Source organism: Sceloporus undulatus, chromosome 1 (assembly GCF_019175285.1).
Source record: "Sceloporus undulatus isolate JIND9_A2432 ecotype Alabama chromosome 1, SceUnd_v1.1, whole genome shotgun sequence".
NCBI lineage: Eukaryota > Metazoa > Chordata > Lepidosauria > Squamata > Phrynosomatidae > Sceloporus > Sceloporus undulatus.
Genome location: NC_056522.1, coordinates 355,055,182 through 355,073,089, shown reverse-complemented (window position 1 = coordinate 355,073,089; position 17,908 = coordinate 355,055,182). Strand labels below are relative to the sequence as shown.

At 40.6% G+C, this 17,908-nt stretch overlaps 1 protein-coding gene across 1 annotated transcript in view; it reads left to right on the top strand.

The window, feature by feature from the left end:
- Window positions 1-17,908, top strand: part of DICER1 (dicer 1, ribonuclease III) — an 88,295-nt gene that overhangs the window by 14,026 nt on the left and 56,361 nt on the right. The window contains exons 2-6 of the mRNA XM_042464688.1: window positions 4,575-4,640; window positions 9,541-9,638; window positions 12,778-12,980; window positions 16,169-16,331; window positions 17,362-17,492. Of these exons, the coding sequence (XP_042320622.1) occupies window positions 12,837-12,980; window positions 16,169-16,331; window positions 17,362-17,492 (438 nt within the window). The 5' untranslated portion in view covers window positions 4,575-4,640; window positions 9,541-9,638; window positions 12,778-12,836. The remainder of the gene's footprint in view (window positions 1-4,574; window positions 4,641-9,540; window positions 9,639-12,777; window positions 12,981-16,168; window positions 16,332-17,361; window positions 17,493-17,908) is intronic.

The window sequence follows — 17,908 nt, the reverse complement described above, 5'->3', positions numbered from 1 at the left end:
CTTTTCTGTTTATCACATTTAATCAAACGATTATACTATCGCTAACCCATGGGGTAGCAGGGATGGTGGGGTAAAGGGATGGTGTAGCTAATGGAAGTCCTGGGAGCCCCTTGATAGCAAACTTTTACATGGAACACTTTGGCCCGTTACAAACGGGCCTAAAAGTGCGTGCTCCGCGCATGCTAGGGTTAGAAAGGGGTGTCCTTTTCGGACACCCCCAACCCTAGCACACGCGGAGCGTGCACAAAATGGTGGCGGCTGTTCCACACGGCCGCCACCATTACGACGTCATAATAATAATAATAATAATAATAATAATACGTTTTATTTGTAGACCGCTATTCCACAATGATCATAGCGGTGTACAGTAAAAATTGAATACAATACAAATACAAGGTGACAATTAAAGGAGGGAGAAGTCTCGTCCTTCAGGCAGTCCCTGATGTTGCTGGGTCTGCCTGATCGCTCCCTCATGACCGCGCCGCCTCTTCCCTGGCCACAAAAGGAGCTCCGAAATGGAGCTCCTTTTGCTGTTTGCGTCGCTGGGCGCAGCCTTCAGACGGCTGCGCCCAGCAACGCAGAGGAGAAAGGGGCCAAGCGGCCCCTTTCTCCTCCTCCCTGCCGCTGCGGGGTGTCCTTGGGGCTTGAAGCCCCAAGGACACCCCTTTCCAGGCTGCAGGGAAGGGGCCTTTTGCTGCTTTCCTGCAGCCTGGAAAACGGCGGATCGGGGCCTCAGTGGCTGCCACTCTAGCCATTGAGGTCCCGATCTGGCTGGGAAAGGGGCAGGTGCAGGCCGCCGCTTTTCGGCGGTCTGTAACCCGCCTTTGAAAAGCAAGCCCTGGAAACAGCACCCAGAAAGCCAACAACATGGTTCCAATATGTGGACGACACTTTCACCATCTGGAGCCACAGAGAACAAGATCTGACCGTTTTTTTTAAAACCATCTGAGCAACATGAGAGACACTGCGGACTGGGTCAGCCAGAAAAATCAGCAGTAGGAGAACACGTTGTAAACCATCCTGGGCATAAAATGCGGTTTGAAGACACTGAAATTCTGGACCATGCCAACAACTATCAGGTTAGAATGCACAGGGAAGCCATTGAAATACATAAACACCTGGACAACTTCAACAGGAAAGAAGTAACCCTTCAAGTAAACAAAGTTTGGGTACCAGTCCTGAAAAACACCAAAATCAAGACCTAGCAAATGCAAATAAAAACCACCCAGGGCGAGGGGGATTCACAACAGAAAATTGATCACTAATTAAATTAAATTTTGCCATTCAACAACAGAACAATACACAGATTAACATGCAAATTGCTTCCCCACAACCAACAGTATATATACCCCACTCTCTTCCATGCCAGCATTTTCTGAAGATGCCAGCCACAGATACTGGAAAAACATCAGGAAAAAACTCTAAAACAGTCTCATAGCCCGAAAACCCCACAAAAAACTATGGATGCCGGCCGTGAAAGCCTTCGACTTCACAATATACTTTCCCACAGGAACTCTTACACTCTCAAGAATAATCCAAGCTATTTCCACCTGGAATTAAAAAAGAGGAAATGTCCATTCTTGAATTTTAAAATTATTAAAGTCTTTTTCTAGTCTAATGAGTACATCACCACCCAATTAAACTTTTTGTGTGCACAGCAGCAATTTATAAAATGATCATTCCATTCACTTTTCTTGATACAAAAAGGAAAATACTGACAGAAGTAATGTTGTCACTGAAGAATCAAAGATGCTTTTAATTAAAATACCTAAATGTACTTTAGATGTTAAAAGTAAAGGTGCCTAAAAAAAGGTGGCAGGTTTTATTGTCCTCAGGCTTGCTTTCATTGGCATGAGCTTCAAGGTAGCTTCAGTCTCCGCCCTGGTGCCAGTCACACCCGACTGCTTGGTTTTCTGCAGTCAGTGCAGGAATCAGGGTTCCCAAGTACTACATGGATAATCTTCTGCTCTCCCTTTGATCTGGAAAGAATTTTGCTGGTCAGAATTTATTTTCTGACCACACAGCGTATGGCATCATTGTGCTCCTCCAGCACTGCGTTCATACGATGCAGCGCCAAAGGATCGCTGCCAAACTTCAGCAATGCAGCTGTGGCACCCTGGAGAGATCAGGGCTGTGGTGTGCAGTTGCCATGGCCATGAACTGGCTGAAACAGGGGCGGCTCCATTCCCACCCATTTGGGGTTGTCTGAACAGCCCCTGAGTCTGCCTTAAAATAAAGGCATAGATAATAGCTGCTGTGAAGCAGTAGTTTCTGGCAAATTATTTATTTCTTTGGCAGTAGACAGGAGGTTCCTTCAGAGTTGCAACAAGCCCTTTTGTCCAGAGGAGAGCAGCAAAAGGATTGGCATGCTAATGTGATGAAAGGTTACAGTTTTGTACTTGAACTTGGTCCAGTCTTTGATATGAAGTCTGTCTAGCTGTATGTTAGTTTAAGAACTGAAAAGGGCTGTTGTAACAAGGACAGTAGTGTGCAGTTCATCCTTTTCATCCACTTCTGTTCTTCAGTTTTTGCTTTATGAATGCAAAATATTCAATAGAAAGAAAGTTATCACTAGATTTTTAAGGGATACAACTCTTTGTGTTTTTATACAGAATAATTTTGATTACAGTACTCTCTTAATTAAATGCCTATATATAGGGTGCCAAGATAGGCAAAGTAAGAAACCAATGAGATTTCTCTGTTCAGAATGTAATAAAAGACAGTTTGCTTTTTGTGCCCACTCTAAATTAAGTCTCATTCAATTCAGTGATGTTTTGTATATGAAAAATAGCAGTTTTTCGAAAAATGAAAGAATACTTTGCAACACACATGTTTTGTTGGTTACTGGTGAAATGTGGACATTTGTGTGTGAGTTTATAAAAGCTCATTGCACAATGAGATTATTGGTTGGAGTTGCAAAGTTTTGGAAATAGTGATATGCTTGCTAGCATGACCCTATCTATATATCATAGAGGTTGTGAGCAGAACTACGACGAGGCTGGTACAATTTTACCTTACTTACAGTTCTTACTAAACAAGCCACATCTTCCTTCATTTGGTGAACTCCCCAGCTGCCAGTAGGGAATAAAAACAGTGACTGGTCTCTTAACTTTGCTTGCTACATGCCATAATCAAGTTCAAAATATTTCTCTAAAGAGTAGGCTAAAATAAATTTCTGGTGCACAAGGGTGGCCAGAGTGCGAGAGCAGGATCCAGGAAATTCAGTTTGAACCACACTCTATTGTAATGCTCATTGGGTGATCTTGTGCTCGATCACACTCTCAAACTAACCTATCTTGCAAAGTTGTTGTGAGGATGCAGAAGAAAACCATGAATGATGCCCTTAGGATGCCCATTTTAATGGAGCAAATAATAAACAAACAAATGCTCACAGCTTATGAAACACATTTGTATTGCCACAGTGTGCATAGTTCCCTCAGTTTGATACCTTATGTAGCTCTCTTCCCTTACAACAGAATTATAGCGTATATCTTAATGGTGCTAGAATCCACTGTTGAAGTAGATCACTGCTAAAATGTTGAACTGACAGGCTAGGTGGTTTTTTCTTGGGATAGTATCTACTGGTTTGCTGTGTGAAGATGTACATATCAAAACAGCAGGTAACAATTGTCCTAATACTCTTAATTTGTAAGTGAGTCATCTTTGCAATTTCTTATGCATGAACTTCGGATTGCTGTTTGTTAAACAGTTATCTTTGTAGTGCAAAAATTGTAGTACAGTGTGCTTTACAAATTTTTATGTTTTAAAAAAATTGGCTAAGAAATAGAAACGAAACTATGTTTTTAAATCTAAATTTTAAGTTACATTTAATTTTTAACATCAAGAATTGTTTGCTGACTTTTCAGCAATTCTTATGCAATAATGAAATGGGAGAGGGGGAGAAGAGTTTTGTGATATACCACTTCTTTTTATATAAGTACAGTTGCCCCTCCTTTTACACAAGGGATTCGTTCCAGAAAGCCTCGCAAAAATGGGGTTTCGCCTATATTCAGACAATATTGGGTTGAATATAAGTGTGGGCACATGCACCATTCATTTTCCCTCCATTTGTCCCTAGCACATAAGCGAGGGATGTGGGTCCAAAGATCACGAGAACGGAGGGAGGACTACACATGGAAACAAAACTGGCTTTTTATTTGTGTTGTTTTTTCCATTAATGAGAATTGTTTTGGAAAAATATTAAAAATGGACACCATTCACTGTCCTGTAGCACAGTAAATATCAGGTTTCTTCAAAATGTCATTTTATAATGAAAAAAACAGTGAATTAGATCCAGATGTAAATCTAATTATTGTTAGTGAACAATTACTTTAGCAGAGTAGAAAATATGCAAATATGCTCAAGCCCTTAAAGCTGATCTCTTTCAAATATTTATGATCTGTATTCTTGGCCAAAAAGAACACATGACAATTAGATTTTGAAGAGTAATGAGCTTTTGCCCTAAACTAAATATTAAATGCAAGGAAGCAAACTGTAGTAGAACATTATTGGAATTTATTGGAATTTACTTTTAAAACTTCACTGTCTTTATATTGCCTTATATTGCCTTCTAGGATACCTAGGGTGAAACTGAATTACAGGTGTGGAAAGTCTGGAAAAGCTCAATATCAGGATTCAAGGTAAACAAAAAAGAATGTTGTGAAATTCTAAAGTGTGCTTGTTAGTTAAATTTAATCTTTAAACACAAGTGGGATAGACAGTCTCATTCAAATTGCCTTTTAAAATTATTCTTAGATTTGTTTAAGAATACTTCATAAACAGAATGCCACTTTTTATTTTATCTAAATTCTTGACTTCCTTACCTGTATTTTTAATACTGAAAACTTTATACTGATATAAGAAAATTTACCTCTTATAAAATTGTGGTGAAGATTATTATTGTCATTTAAAAAATCAAGTTTCAGGAAGTAATAAATCTCCTAGGGACCTTGCTTCTTTAATAATTTAATCATTTTGATATTTTTTTTTTACTTTTACATTGCCCTGAAATCTTGTTATACGGGGTAAAATAGAAGTATTTTTAAGTAAGTAAGTAAGTAAGTTATTATGTTGGACACTGGTCCAGGCTTTAAGTATCTTCATCAGCCCCTTGAATTTAAACTAGAAATGAATTGGCAACCTGTATAGCACATTTAATACTGGTATTACATGTTCCCTATATGGAATTCTGGTTACTTCCAAGGGCAGTCCCTTATAGAGCACATTATAGTAGTCTTTTCTAATCAGTAAGTTACCAGTGTGGACTGCTGTGGCTAGTTTATCTCTGTCCAGGGAATCTTTTATTTGGCAGAGAAGTCATAAGTAGCCCTAAGCATTCCATGTCATAGAGTCCACTTGGGCCTCCAGTGACAGAGATTGGTCTATTAGTATTCCTCTTCATTCAGAGGAAATGCAACCTCTTCTAGAGTATGTGTATCTGCATCCAGAGCATTTTACTCAGTCCCCAAGCTTTGAACTATCATTCCACTTAGCCACCATCTAATCAGGATTCAGCTTCAGTTTATTCCCCTCATCCAGCCCATTGTACTCCCAGGTACTTGTGGAGCCTCAACTGATTCTGACAGTATGTTGAAGTAGAGCTAAGTGTGACCAGCACCCTTATGACTTCATCCACTGGCTTAGTATAGATACTGAATAGCGTTCAGAACAACGCAGGGCACTGTAGTTGTCACATGCCTCTGGGTCCAAAAGGACATCTTCATGAGAGGGCACACCACCTCTTTCAAGGTGGTAGGCATTTTCCAGCTCTGAAAACACTTTTGATAAATCTACTCCTGATAGATTTTAACAGCTAAAATGGACAAGGGTCAAGCTTACATGTACTTGGACCCACCTACTTCAAGGACATTATCCATATCACGTCTCAGCAACTGAAACTGATCCTAAGGAAACTGACCAGATGTAGCCTCTTCAGTAATTGTGGTGTTAGGTTCTCAGTAAATACAAACTGTTTTTTCTCCATAGTTTTTTGTGGGATTTTCGGGCTATGTGGCCATGTTCTAGCAGAGTTTTTTCCTGACGTTTCGCCAGCATCTGTGGCTGGCTTCTTCAGACTGAAGATGCCAGCCACAGGTGCTGGCGAAACGTCAGGAAGAAACTCTGCTAGAACATGGCCACATAGCCCGAAAACCCCACAAAAAACTATGGATGCCGGCCATGAAAGCCTTCGACTTCATATTTTTTCTCTCTTTGGTTGATGGTAGATAAGCACAGGACAGTCTTTAATAAATATAAATTACAATTTTTGTTGGAAAGTACTAAATATGATGTTAATGAACTCATAATAGACTGGTATAAAGACATAGGCCTGTTACAGACTGCCAAAATAAAGCTGCTTCGGGTCTCTTTGGAGGTATGCTATTTAAATGATGCATGGGTCCTAAGAGTCTGGAGGTCGCGCCAAAGCCACACTCCATTCCTAAGCACTGGAGTGCAGCTTTGGTGCAGCTTCCGGATTCTTAGGGTGCATGCATAATTTAAATAGCATACCTCCAAAGAGACCCGAAGCAGCTTTATTTTGGCAGTCTGTAACAGGCCTTAGATTCTTTCTTTAAGGTTTAAAATCAATAGCACTATTGCTGTGAAAAAACCCTCTCTGAACATTTAATAAATATATACAGTACCAGTATTAAATCTTTCTTTTCTGGGCAAGGTGACCAAGAGAGTACTTGCCTTCCAATTCATTCTTTGATGATACACATTTTCTAGATTGGTTTCAATCTGGCTTCAAAGCAGGATGTGGAGTTGAGACTGCTATGGTTGCCTCAGTGGATGATCTTCACCTGAGCATTGACAGGGGAAGTACGTCCTCGCTAGTGTTTTTGGACCTCTCAGTACCATTGACTATGGTGTCCTTCTGGAATGCCTGATCTGTTTGAGAATTGTGAGCAGTGTGCTTCAGTGGTTCTGGTCCTGTCTCTTGAGTAGGTTGCAAATGGTGGTGCTTGGGGATAGCAGCTCCTCAAAAGAACTGACATCTCCAGTGCTGTGTAACAACTACTTGAAACTGCTGGATGCAATCATCTGGAGGCATGGTGTTGGGTGCTATCATTATGCTGATGACACCAAAATATATTTCTTTGTGTCGTCAGTAATAACTTCAGCTAAGGATAGTGCATCTCCTCTGAATGTATACTTGGAGGAGGAAATGAGTTGGGTGAAGGAAACAAACTCATGCTGAATCCAGACAAGATGGAAGGGTTTACTGCTAAGGGTCCTAACCTGGATTGGAAGGTGTATTAATCTGTTTTGGGTGGGATAATACTCTCCTTGAAAGACTGTGTTCATGGCTTTGTATTTTTTCTGGATGTGTTAGTCTGAATTGACAGCCCAGAAAGGTGCAGTGGCCAGTGAAGGGAAAGGAAAAGATTTTAACTTGGTTGCTTTCAAAGATGGAAATAAGGGATTTTGCTTTTGGAAAGCGTAAAGGGAAAGGAAGAGGTTACGTTGCACCTTCCAAAGACAGAAACAAGAGATTTTCCCTTTGGAAAGAGCAAAGGAGAAGTAAAAGTGTGTGTGGGGGGGTGTCAGTGAACTTTGCTCCACCCCTTCCCAGACTGCAACCAGTCGTGCATAAGCCCCAGCCTCCCCACCTCAGCCTAATACTCATTTTCTTCTCTTCCTATCACTCCCTGCCATGCAGTCTGAGTTGAAGAGGAAACAAAAGTGTTCCAAGCACTAGAGGGTCAGCTAATCCCCATCTGAAGTTGGTGCCTGCTTTGAGAATCTGTCACCGCTCAGGAATTGGGGGGAGGGGAGTCACCGTTTCAGAACCTTGGCCATAAGAGTTAATCTTAGAATGACTGGAAATATGAAAACCGAGGGGAGGGATTGGGAAAATATGGAGAAGAAACATTTTGTGTAGTTTCATGGTTCCCCCGGTCCGGGGCTGGCGGTGGTTCCACCTGTCCTGAACGGAATCACGCTTTCCGTGAAGGACTCTGTACGCAGCTTGGGGGTGCTCCTGGACTCGTCGCTCCACCTTACATCTCAGGTGGATGCGACGGTCAGGAGCACCTGTTATCAGCTTCGGCTGATACGCCAACTGTGTCCCTACCTCGACCGGGGAGACCTTGAAACTGTTGTACACGCCCTGGTAACCTCTAGGTTGGATTTCTGCAATGCGCTCTACATGGGGCAACCCTTGTACCATACTCGGAAGCTGCAACTTGTGCAGAATATGGCAGCCCGTCTGGTCACTGGCACTGCCAGGGCCAGTCATATAACACCTGTCCTTAAAGACTTGCATTGGCTGCCTATTCGCTTCCGGGCGCAATACAAGGTGTTGGTAATCACCTATAAAGCCCTAAATGGCTTGGGCCCAGGGTACCTGGAGGACCGCCTCTCTCAGTACAATCCGCCCCGCGCACTTCGATCTTCAGGGCAGCTACTGCTAAGAGTTCCAGAGGTGAAATATAATTCCACCTCTAGGAGGGCTTTCTCCATCTTAGCCCCAAACCTCTGGAACGCGTTGCCCTTCGAGCTCCGCTCAGCCACCTCCCTAGCCCAATTTAGGAAGGGGCTAAAAACCCATCTATTCGAACAAGCCTACCCCTGACCAGCAACTCTCCCCCCCCCCTCGTCAGCACTGTAGGCCGGCATGTTAATTTTATTGTTTTTATTGAATTGTTTTAATGTATATGTATGTATTGTTATTAGTCACCGCCCTGATTATTCAAAGGCGGGGGGGGGGAGGTAGGGATACAAATGCGGAGGGGTGGGTTTATTATGTAGTTCGTTGAATTGATTCTTATTCTTATAATATTCCATCGGGAGTTTGTCTATGCCGCCGTTCTAGACAGCGAACTTTAGGCCTGCGCCGTCACCTCATCAGTGGCTGGAATCATTCAACCACAGATAATAGGTGTAACATCAGGAATACATTTTTCCAGAACACAGCAACATAGCCTGTAAAACCCACAGAAACTAAAAAAAAAATTTTTTTTTTTTCTGAAGCAAAGTTTTACAATTTCAGTTGCAGTTCCTGATGTTGGGTCTCTATTTCTTGCTTCTTTTTTATGGGAATGAATGCTTTATTTCTGTTTGACACTATGGAGAACTGGAGGAGAAAAAATATTTTTCTATGTTTACTAATGTTGATAGTCTCTTTAGGTTTTATTTTTACTGTTATATTTTTGCTTGCTCTTAATAACTACAAAAATCTGAAGTCTTTACAGTTCAGGACTTTGTAGCTCCATTCATAAGAAAAACAAACTTTTTTAAAGGCAAATTCAATCTGTAATTATTCTCTGAATAGCCTGTATTTTTAATATGCCAAACAAAATTGTACATATATTTTACAATAAGTTCTATGTTTGTACAGTAATAGAGTGACTTTCATTCTGTAAAGGCTGCTATGGTACTTTTTTCTCTAAAAACCTCAATTTTTTCCAAAATTGTCTAGAAATTTTAGATCACTTGGTAGTTATCTGTAGTTATAAATTTTGACTGAACTAATATGGTGGAATCTCTTACTCTTAAATTTTTACCTATAATGATTTTATTGTATCGATTGAACAGGAGCTTGGCAACAATGCGATTAGCCTACAAATGGATTATAATGATGTCAAGGATGCAGTTCAGAAAATATGTATAAAGAGGTCACAGATATTAATACAGTAAGTGCTCAGTTCATTGTATCACCAGAAATTATATTTGAATATTGAGGTTCATGTTGACATTTCTTTAAAAAAGGAACAATTTTAGAAGAAAAACTTGAGATCGCATAATAGGCTAGAAGTGAGCAACGTCCATCTCCACCTGATAGTTTTGTGATCCTCAAGAATGCTCTCCTTGGAGTTGTTTTTTTGTCCCCAAATGTCTAGTAGTGTTCTCTTAGGCCTCTGGGTTTCCTTTTGACTATTTTGAGAGGTGGGGCTCACTTTCTCTTAGGCCCATAGAGGCTTTTGAATTGATTATTTATTGATATATTTTATTTAAGATTACATTCTTTTTTTCACTTAAAAACTAGTTCTCAAACCAGATTCTTGCCATGTTGATTTTTATCTGGTCATTAAATCTTGAACCATATCTATTACCATATATAAACTATAAGTCAACCTCATGTATAAGTCGAGGGCAGGTTTGGGGGCTAAAATTATAGAGGGACAACCCAATCTAAGGAGGATCGAACCCTTCTCTGCTGGAAATAGACGTATATCAGGTAAGACTGACGTTCCTTTTTTATATGACCCATGGATAAGTTGAGGGTAAAACTTATGTATTATCTTAGCGTCATCAGGGGCTAGCCTGAAGATAGAGCGCCCTCCCTCCATAACTCTCATCTTTTGGCCTGTGAGGGAGTGAATAGGCTGGCCCAGCGTCATCAGAGGCTAGCCTGAAGATAGAGCGCCCTCCCTCCATAACTGTCATCTTTCGGCCTGTGAGGGAGTGAATAGGCTGGCCCAGCGTCATCAGAGGCTAGCCTGAAGATAGAGCGCCCTCCCTCCATAACTGTCATCTTTCGGCCTGTGAGGGAGAGAATAGGCTGGCCCAGCGTCATCAGGGGCTAGCCTGAAGATAGGGCACCCTCCCTCCATAACTGTCATTTTTCGGCCTGTGAGGGAGAGAATAGGCTGGCCCAGCATCATCAGAGGCTAGCCTGAAGATAAAGCACCCTCCCTCCATAACTCTCATCTTTCGGCCGGTGAGGGAGAGAATAGGCCGGCCCAGTTCCACCAGGGCTAGCCTGAAGAAAAAGAGCCCTCCCTCCGGTCCATCTGCCTTGGTCCAGGCCTCAGAGGGAGAGAAGAATGCTGGACCTGATCCTCTCCCCCCCACCATTCCCTTCTCCTTTTGTGTCGTGTCTTTTAGATTGTAAGCCTGAGGGCAGGGAACTGCCTATTATCCCCTCTGTTGTAAACCGCTTGGATTCCCAGTGATTGGGTGGTATATAAATAAAACCTATTATTATTATTATTAGCCAGTAACAAAGGATCGAAAGGATAAAGCAAAGGAAAATGATGCCAAAGAACTGACAAAGTTCCAGCAGACCTAACTGTTTGTGCTCCCGGTGAAAGCGGGATGGATAAGAGAATAAGGGAGGTGGGAATCAGTGCTACCAAGACTGATTAAATTCCCTTTTCTCTTAATAAGAGTTAAAGTACAGTACTTACATTGACCTGTGCATAAGTTGACTCAGGTTTTTGGTCATTTTTTGACTAAAATTTCTAGACTTATACATTAGTATATACAGTATGTATGGGTAACTGAACAAGCAGTTATCTGGAAGGTTGTCATTTTTAAACCTCATTTTGGCCTGTAACTCACTAGGATTGAAATGTTGTACATTTGGAAATAGGTCTGACTGAATTCAGTAGGACTGACATTTTAGTAGAAATTATATACACACACAAACACTATAAATATATATGTATGCAAAGTATAAAAATAAACTTTAAATAGATCAAGATAAGTTCAACAAGCCAAAAGATGATTGATTTATTGCAAATACATAAATGAATATTTGCCACAATAGGCATACATCCTGTATAGACATGGGTTAAATATGGATAAATCTAGTTTAGCAAGTTAAAACCTGAAATACTAGTTAAAAATAGCTACATAATCATTTGAACATAAACCTAGCAGTTAAATCTACTTTAATTAAAGAACTTACTAATTCAGTCTGAACTTTTCCATACAATAAAAAGCACCCCTTGCTATGATGGTTCAGATAATAAGAAGATTGTGACTGCATGCACACTGCAGAATTAATGCAGTTTGACACTGCTTTCACTGCCATTGCGCAGTGCTGTGGGATTCGGGGATTTGTAGTTTTGTGAGATATTTAACCACCTCTGTCAGAGATCTCTAGTGTCACAACAAAACTAGAAATCCCATCATTAAGCCATGGCAGTTAAAGCAGTATCAAACTGCATTAATTGTGCAGCGTGGCAGCAGCGTATGTAACAAGTGATCTCTGTCTTGGAAGTGAAGATGATGCGAAAACCTTAAAATGCATCCGGTTGTTTTTTTTTTTAAGTGTTAGTTTATTAATAGTTCTTATTATCAGTGTTCTGTTACAGACTGGCTAAGAAGGCCTATATGTGCAATATACTTAACAGTTTTTTGAATGCTGAAATCAATATGAAAACGTTTACAGTTTCTACCTGTATTAATTCACTTTATTCAGCAGTTTCTGTTTTTCCGTTTGTTTGTTTTTTCATTTTCATTGCAACGGATTGGAATTTCATCTTGAGAAAAATATCCACCGTAAATAGCTATCTTAACTTGAAAGTAATCTCTTGAATGTGTAGGAGGTCTGGGCCTAATGTTACTGTCATGTGGGAGACACTGTAGCAGCATTACAGAAATTGGGAGAATATTTCTGTAATGTGGAGATAAGCTATAGTGCCTGTAATGCAGGGCCCTCCAGTGTGTCCAAGGATTACTTGTGTCACTTTTTTAACACTATAAGGCAGTGGTTCCCAAGCTTTCATCCTCCAGATGTTTTGGATTTCAATTCCCAGAAGGCCGAGTCAGCTTTCAGGAATTCTGGGAGCTGAAGTAAAAAACATTTGAAAGACCAAAGTTTGGGAATCACTGCTATAAGGAATGATGACAAAGTGATTCCTGTGCAGTTGGTATAACATCATATTGTACCTTGCAGATTTCCTTTGGATTGTCTTTTGAAGATTCAGAGATTGTGTTTACAACTTTACTGAGCTTTTTAGAAAGGTTTAACTTCTAGATATCAATAACTTAACTTTTGATTAATACATGGTTTGATGAATGTACTCTCTACTCCTTCCCCAGGTAAGCTGTGCTGGAACGACAAATGCAATGAAAGAAACACTGGATGAATGAATGACTGAATGACTAGCCCTGCTTTGCAGTCCCACAGCATGGCAGGACTACAGCTCATGACCCCTGCTTCCTCCCCAATGGGTCCTTTTTTTGGACTACCATGGCAACAAGAAGCAATTCATGATAACATTTACACACCAAGAAAATATCAGGTACATGCAGTAATGGTAATATTTTGTTAAGCAGCATGAAAGTGAAATCTGGATATTTCTTGGAGGCTAGCTATGCCTTATATATTTTTCTGCATAGATGACTTTTTGCTGTGATTCTGTCTGTCTGTCTGTCTTTTGCATGAAATAGAGAAAATGTTGGTACAGTACTACTTTCTGTTGTCTACTGAAATACCTGCCTCTTACTTGTGTGTCTTCTGCAATAGAATCATAGAATTATAGAATCGTAGAATCGTAGAATTGGAAGGGACCACAAGGGCCATCCAGTCCAACCCCCTGCCATGCAGGAAATCTCAATCAAAGCATCCCCGACAGATGGCCATCAAGCCTCTGTTTAAAGACCTCCAGGGAAGGAGACTCCACTACACTCCAAGGAAGAGTGTTCCACTGTCAAACAGCCCTTACTGTCAGGAAGTTCTTCCTAATGTTGAGGTGGAATCTCTTTTCTTGTAGCTTGCATCCATTGTTCCGGGTCCTGTTCTCTGGAGCAGCACAAAACAAGCTTGCTCCCTCCTCAATATGACATCCCTTCAAATATTTAAACAAGGCTATCATATCACCTCTTAACATTATCTTCTCCAGGCTAAACATCCCCAGCTCCCTAAGTCGTTCCTCATAGGGCATGGTTTCCAGGCCCTTCACCATTTTTATAGCCCTCCTCTGGACACACTCCAGTTTCTCAACATCCTTTTTAAATTGTGGTGCCCAGAACTGGACACAATATTCCAGGTGGGGCCTGACCAAAGCCGGATAGAGTGGCAATATTACTTCCCTTGATCTAGACACTATACTTTTATTGATGCAGCCTAAAATTGCATTGGCCTTTTTAGCTGCTGCGTCGCACTGTTAACTCATGTTCAACTTGTGGTCTACTTGGACTCCCAGATCCCTTTCACATGCAGTTTCATTCAGCCAGGTGTCGCCCATCCTATATTTGTGCATTTTATTTTTCCACCCTAAGTGTACCTTACATTTCTCCATGTTGAATTTCATTTTGTTAGCTTTGGCCCAGTTTTCTAGTCTATTCAGGTCATTTTTAATTTTGATCCTGTACTCTGGGGTATTAGCTATTCCTCCTAATTTGGTGTCATCTGCAAATTTGATAAGTATGCTCCCAATTCTGTCATCTAAGTCATTGATAAAGATATTGAATAGCACTGGGCCCAGGACAGAGCCCTGTGGGACCTCACTGGTCACTTCTCTCCAGGCTGCAAAGGAGCCATGGTTGAGCACCCTTTGGCTTTGGCCAGTCAACCAATTACAAATCCATGTAACAGTTACCTTGTCTAGCCCACATTTTACAAGCTTGTTGCAAGAATGTCATGGGGAACCTTGTCAAAGGCCTTACTGAAATCAAAATATACTATATCCACAGCATTCCCTTCATCTACCAAGATATTATATTTACCAGCTTTTAATAGCCTTGGATGTAATTGATCAGGTCCTGGAGACTTATATTCATTTAGATTAACCAAATATTCCTGTACTATCTCTTTACTTATTCTGTGCTGAATTTCCTCTGTTCTGTTGTCTGCTCCATTTTCCTCAGGTTGAGCACCCTCTGCCTTTTCTAAGAACATTGAGACAAAAAAGGTGTTGAGTAATTCTGCCTTTTCTCTGTCAGCATTTTGCCATCTTCTCCATTCAGTGGCCCTACCATTTTTTTCTTCTTCCTTTTTCTGTGGACATATCCAAAAAGCCCTTTTATTGTTCTTAACCTCTCTAGCAAGCCTGAGTTCATTCTGCACTTTAGCTTTTCTGAATTTACCCCTATACGTGCTTGCTATTTGTTTGAATTCCTCTTTGGTGATTTCCCCATTTTTCCATTTCTTATACATATTCCATTTAAAACTTAGCTTAGTTGAAAGTTCCTTAGTCATCCATCCTGATTTCTTGAGACACCTCCCGTTTTTCTTCCTCACTGGAACTGTTTTAAATCGTGCCTTCAGTATCTCCCTTTTGAGAAGCTCCCATCCATCCTGAACTCTCTTCTCTTTTAGTATTCTTGACCCCCAGTACCTCTCTGAGTTTACTGAAATCAGCTCTCCTAAAGTCTAGAATGCATGTCTGACTATGCCTGGCTTCTCCTTTCCACTGTATAACAAACTCCAGGAGAAAATGGTCACTTCCACGTAAGGATCCCACCACTTGCACCCCATTAACCAAGTCATCCCTGTTGGTTAGTATCAGATCTAAAATAGCTGACCCCCCTTGTTGCCTCTTCTGCCTTTTGGACAATGAAATTGTCTGCAAGGCAAGTGAAGAATTTACTAGACCTTGAGGATTTGGCTGAGTTTGACTTCCAGCAAATATCAGGATAGTTGAAGTCACCCATCACTACTACATCTCTTAATTTTAATTAAATTAAAATAGACAGATACTGGACTGCAATGAATATTGATTGTAATATTGATTATAATGTTATCTGATTGGCTTGGATCCCAAAACTGCATGGAACAGCACGTGAATCTCAAGGACCCCTCTCCCCCAATATTTGTGGCTACAGTGAGAACAAGAAGATAATACAGTGGTACCTCGGGTTACGAAATTAATTCGTTCCGCGGCTAATTTCGTAACCCGAAAAACCTTCGTAACCCGAATTGCCATAGGCGCTAATGGAGAAAAAGCCGCGGCTCCGCCGCGGCTCCATTTAAAACAGCGCCGGGGTTTTTTCGTAACCCAAAAAAAACCTTCGTAAGCCGAAACAATAAATCCCTATGGGATTTTTTCGTATCCCGAAAAATTCGTAAGCTGGGTAATTCGTATCCCGAGGTACCACTGTACTATCAGTCCTCATTTTTTTACACTTGGATTTTAGTTACAGTATTATGTGTCAGATGAGGCCACATGATCCAAAGCAGAAAACTAAACTGAGTAAAATACTCTATATAGAATGGAGCATTCTATATTTTAGTAGTTTGGGGAAATCATCTTTCCCCCTTTAAAATTTCACATAACTTCAAATATGTTTAGAGCTGATTTTAACATTAGACTATGTTAGCATTAGACTAAGATGGTCCGTTAATTGCTCCCGTCAACTTATCTGTGGGATAAGAATCATAAGATGCTGTGCATCCTGATCATAGAAATGTTAACATTACAGTTTTTCACTTACATGTAATTTGTGGGAATTTTAAACAGTGAAACATTTTTCCTTTATTTTGATGCAGGTTGAACTGCTAGAAGCAGCTCTGGATCATAATACAATAGTCTGTTTAAACACTGGCTCAGGGAAGACTTTTATTGCAGTACTACTCATTAAAGAACTGTCTTATCAGATCAGGGGAGACTTCAACAAAAATGGAAAAAGAACAGTATTCTTGGTCAATTCTGGTAAGGATGTAATGTGGGTTGACCAACAGGGTCTAAAGGATGTACTAATTGTACAATAGAATCAGTGTAGAATACAATAAACAAAATGAAATTATTGTGATTTTTCTCACAAGCTTTTTTAACTGATCTGTTATCAGGCAAGATGAGGTTGAAATTATAGGATGGAATCTTTCACTTAAGGATTTGAGTAATATATATATATATATGCATGTATGTATGTGTATATATAAATAGCAGGAGTGAGGAACATGGGGGTTCTTCACATTTTATTGGACTGTAGCTCCCATCATCCTTCACTATGGTGGTTAAAACTGATAGACGTTGCAACCCAAGCATATCTGGAAAACAGTTTGCCCTACATGAATTTGCTATGTTCCACATTAAGCATGTAAGAGAAAGGTTGGCATAATTAAATGTTACCTGGTACTGTGCTGTTCAGTCATTTGGCTGAACATGAGAAAGCATTAACCAGGAGTGGGAAAATGTGTTGAAGTGGGGATAGTTTAGGGAGATAGTGGGTGCTACTGACTGATTGTTGGTCTGGAACTGGTCAGAAGTGTTAAAATTGGAAATGCAGCACATAATGCCCTTGGATCACATTTTCCATTCCCCTGATTTAAATTGTGGAGGGGGAGGGGGACACACATGCTTTCCCCATGCATGCCAAACCTGCTTCCTTGTCAACATTATTATGCTGAATGTGAAGATATGAGGGAACAGCATGTTTGTGTGTGTTTCAATGTGAACAGAACTCTCTGCAATCAAGGACTGTTTTATCAGGTTTCCAAAATCATACAGAAAATTCTACAAATATCTAGTTGAATGTAAATAGAATGCTACTTCAGTCACTTTCCCAATCATAGTCTGGTTTGCACACTGGGTTAAAGAAAGGGCAGCATACATGGCCTGTGTGCCTACGCCATTTCAGCATGTTGATGTGAACAGTTGTAATCTGCATATTATTCAGTATAAGCTAAAGACCTATTTCAAAATAGTCATATTGCTGTCTAAACTTCTCTTTACTATAAAGCAAATCAAGTTGCTCAGCAAGTATCAACTGTTAGGACACATTCAGATCTCAAAGTGGGAGAATATTCCAGCTTAGAAATAACTGAAGAATGGAAAAAGGAAAGATGGAATCAAGAATTTGCTAAATACCAGGTAAGATAAATTGGACCATGTAAACTATACATTGGTACAGTAACTTAAACTTCCATGTTAATGTGATGCACTTTGAAGACTAATAGAATGTATTGGTCTAAGACAGTGATGGCAAACCTTTTAGGGGTTTAGTGCCCAAACTAAAAGGTGCTACCCAATGCCGGGGGTAGGATTTCTGCCTTCTGGGGTGGTACTCCCCCCCTGCCCCGGGGCCTTCAGCTGCCTCTCCAGTGACAGCTGAAGGCCCAAGGGGACGGGGGAAGAACAGATGTGCGCCTCTTCCTTCCCCCTCCCCCCACCATCCCTGGGCTCCAGCTACCTCCAGAGAGGTGCCTGGAGGCCAAGGAGGGTCCCTCCGCACTATCTATCTATCTATCTATCTATCTATCTATCTATCTATCTATCTATCTATCTAT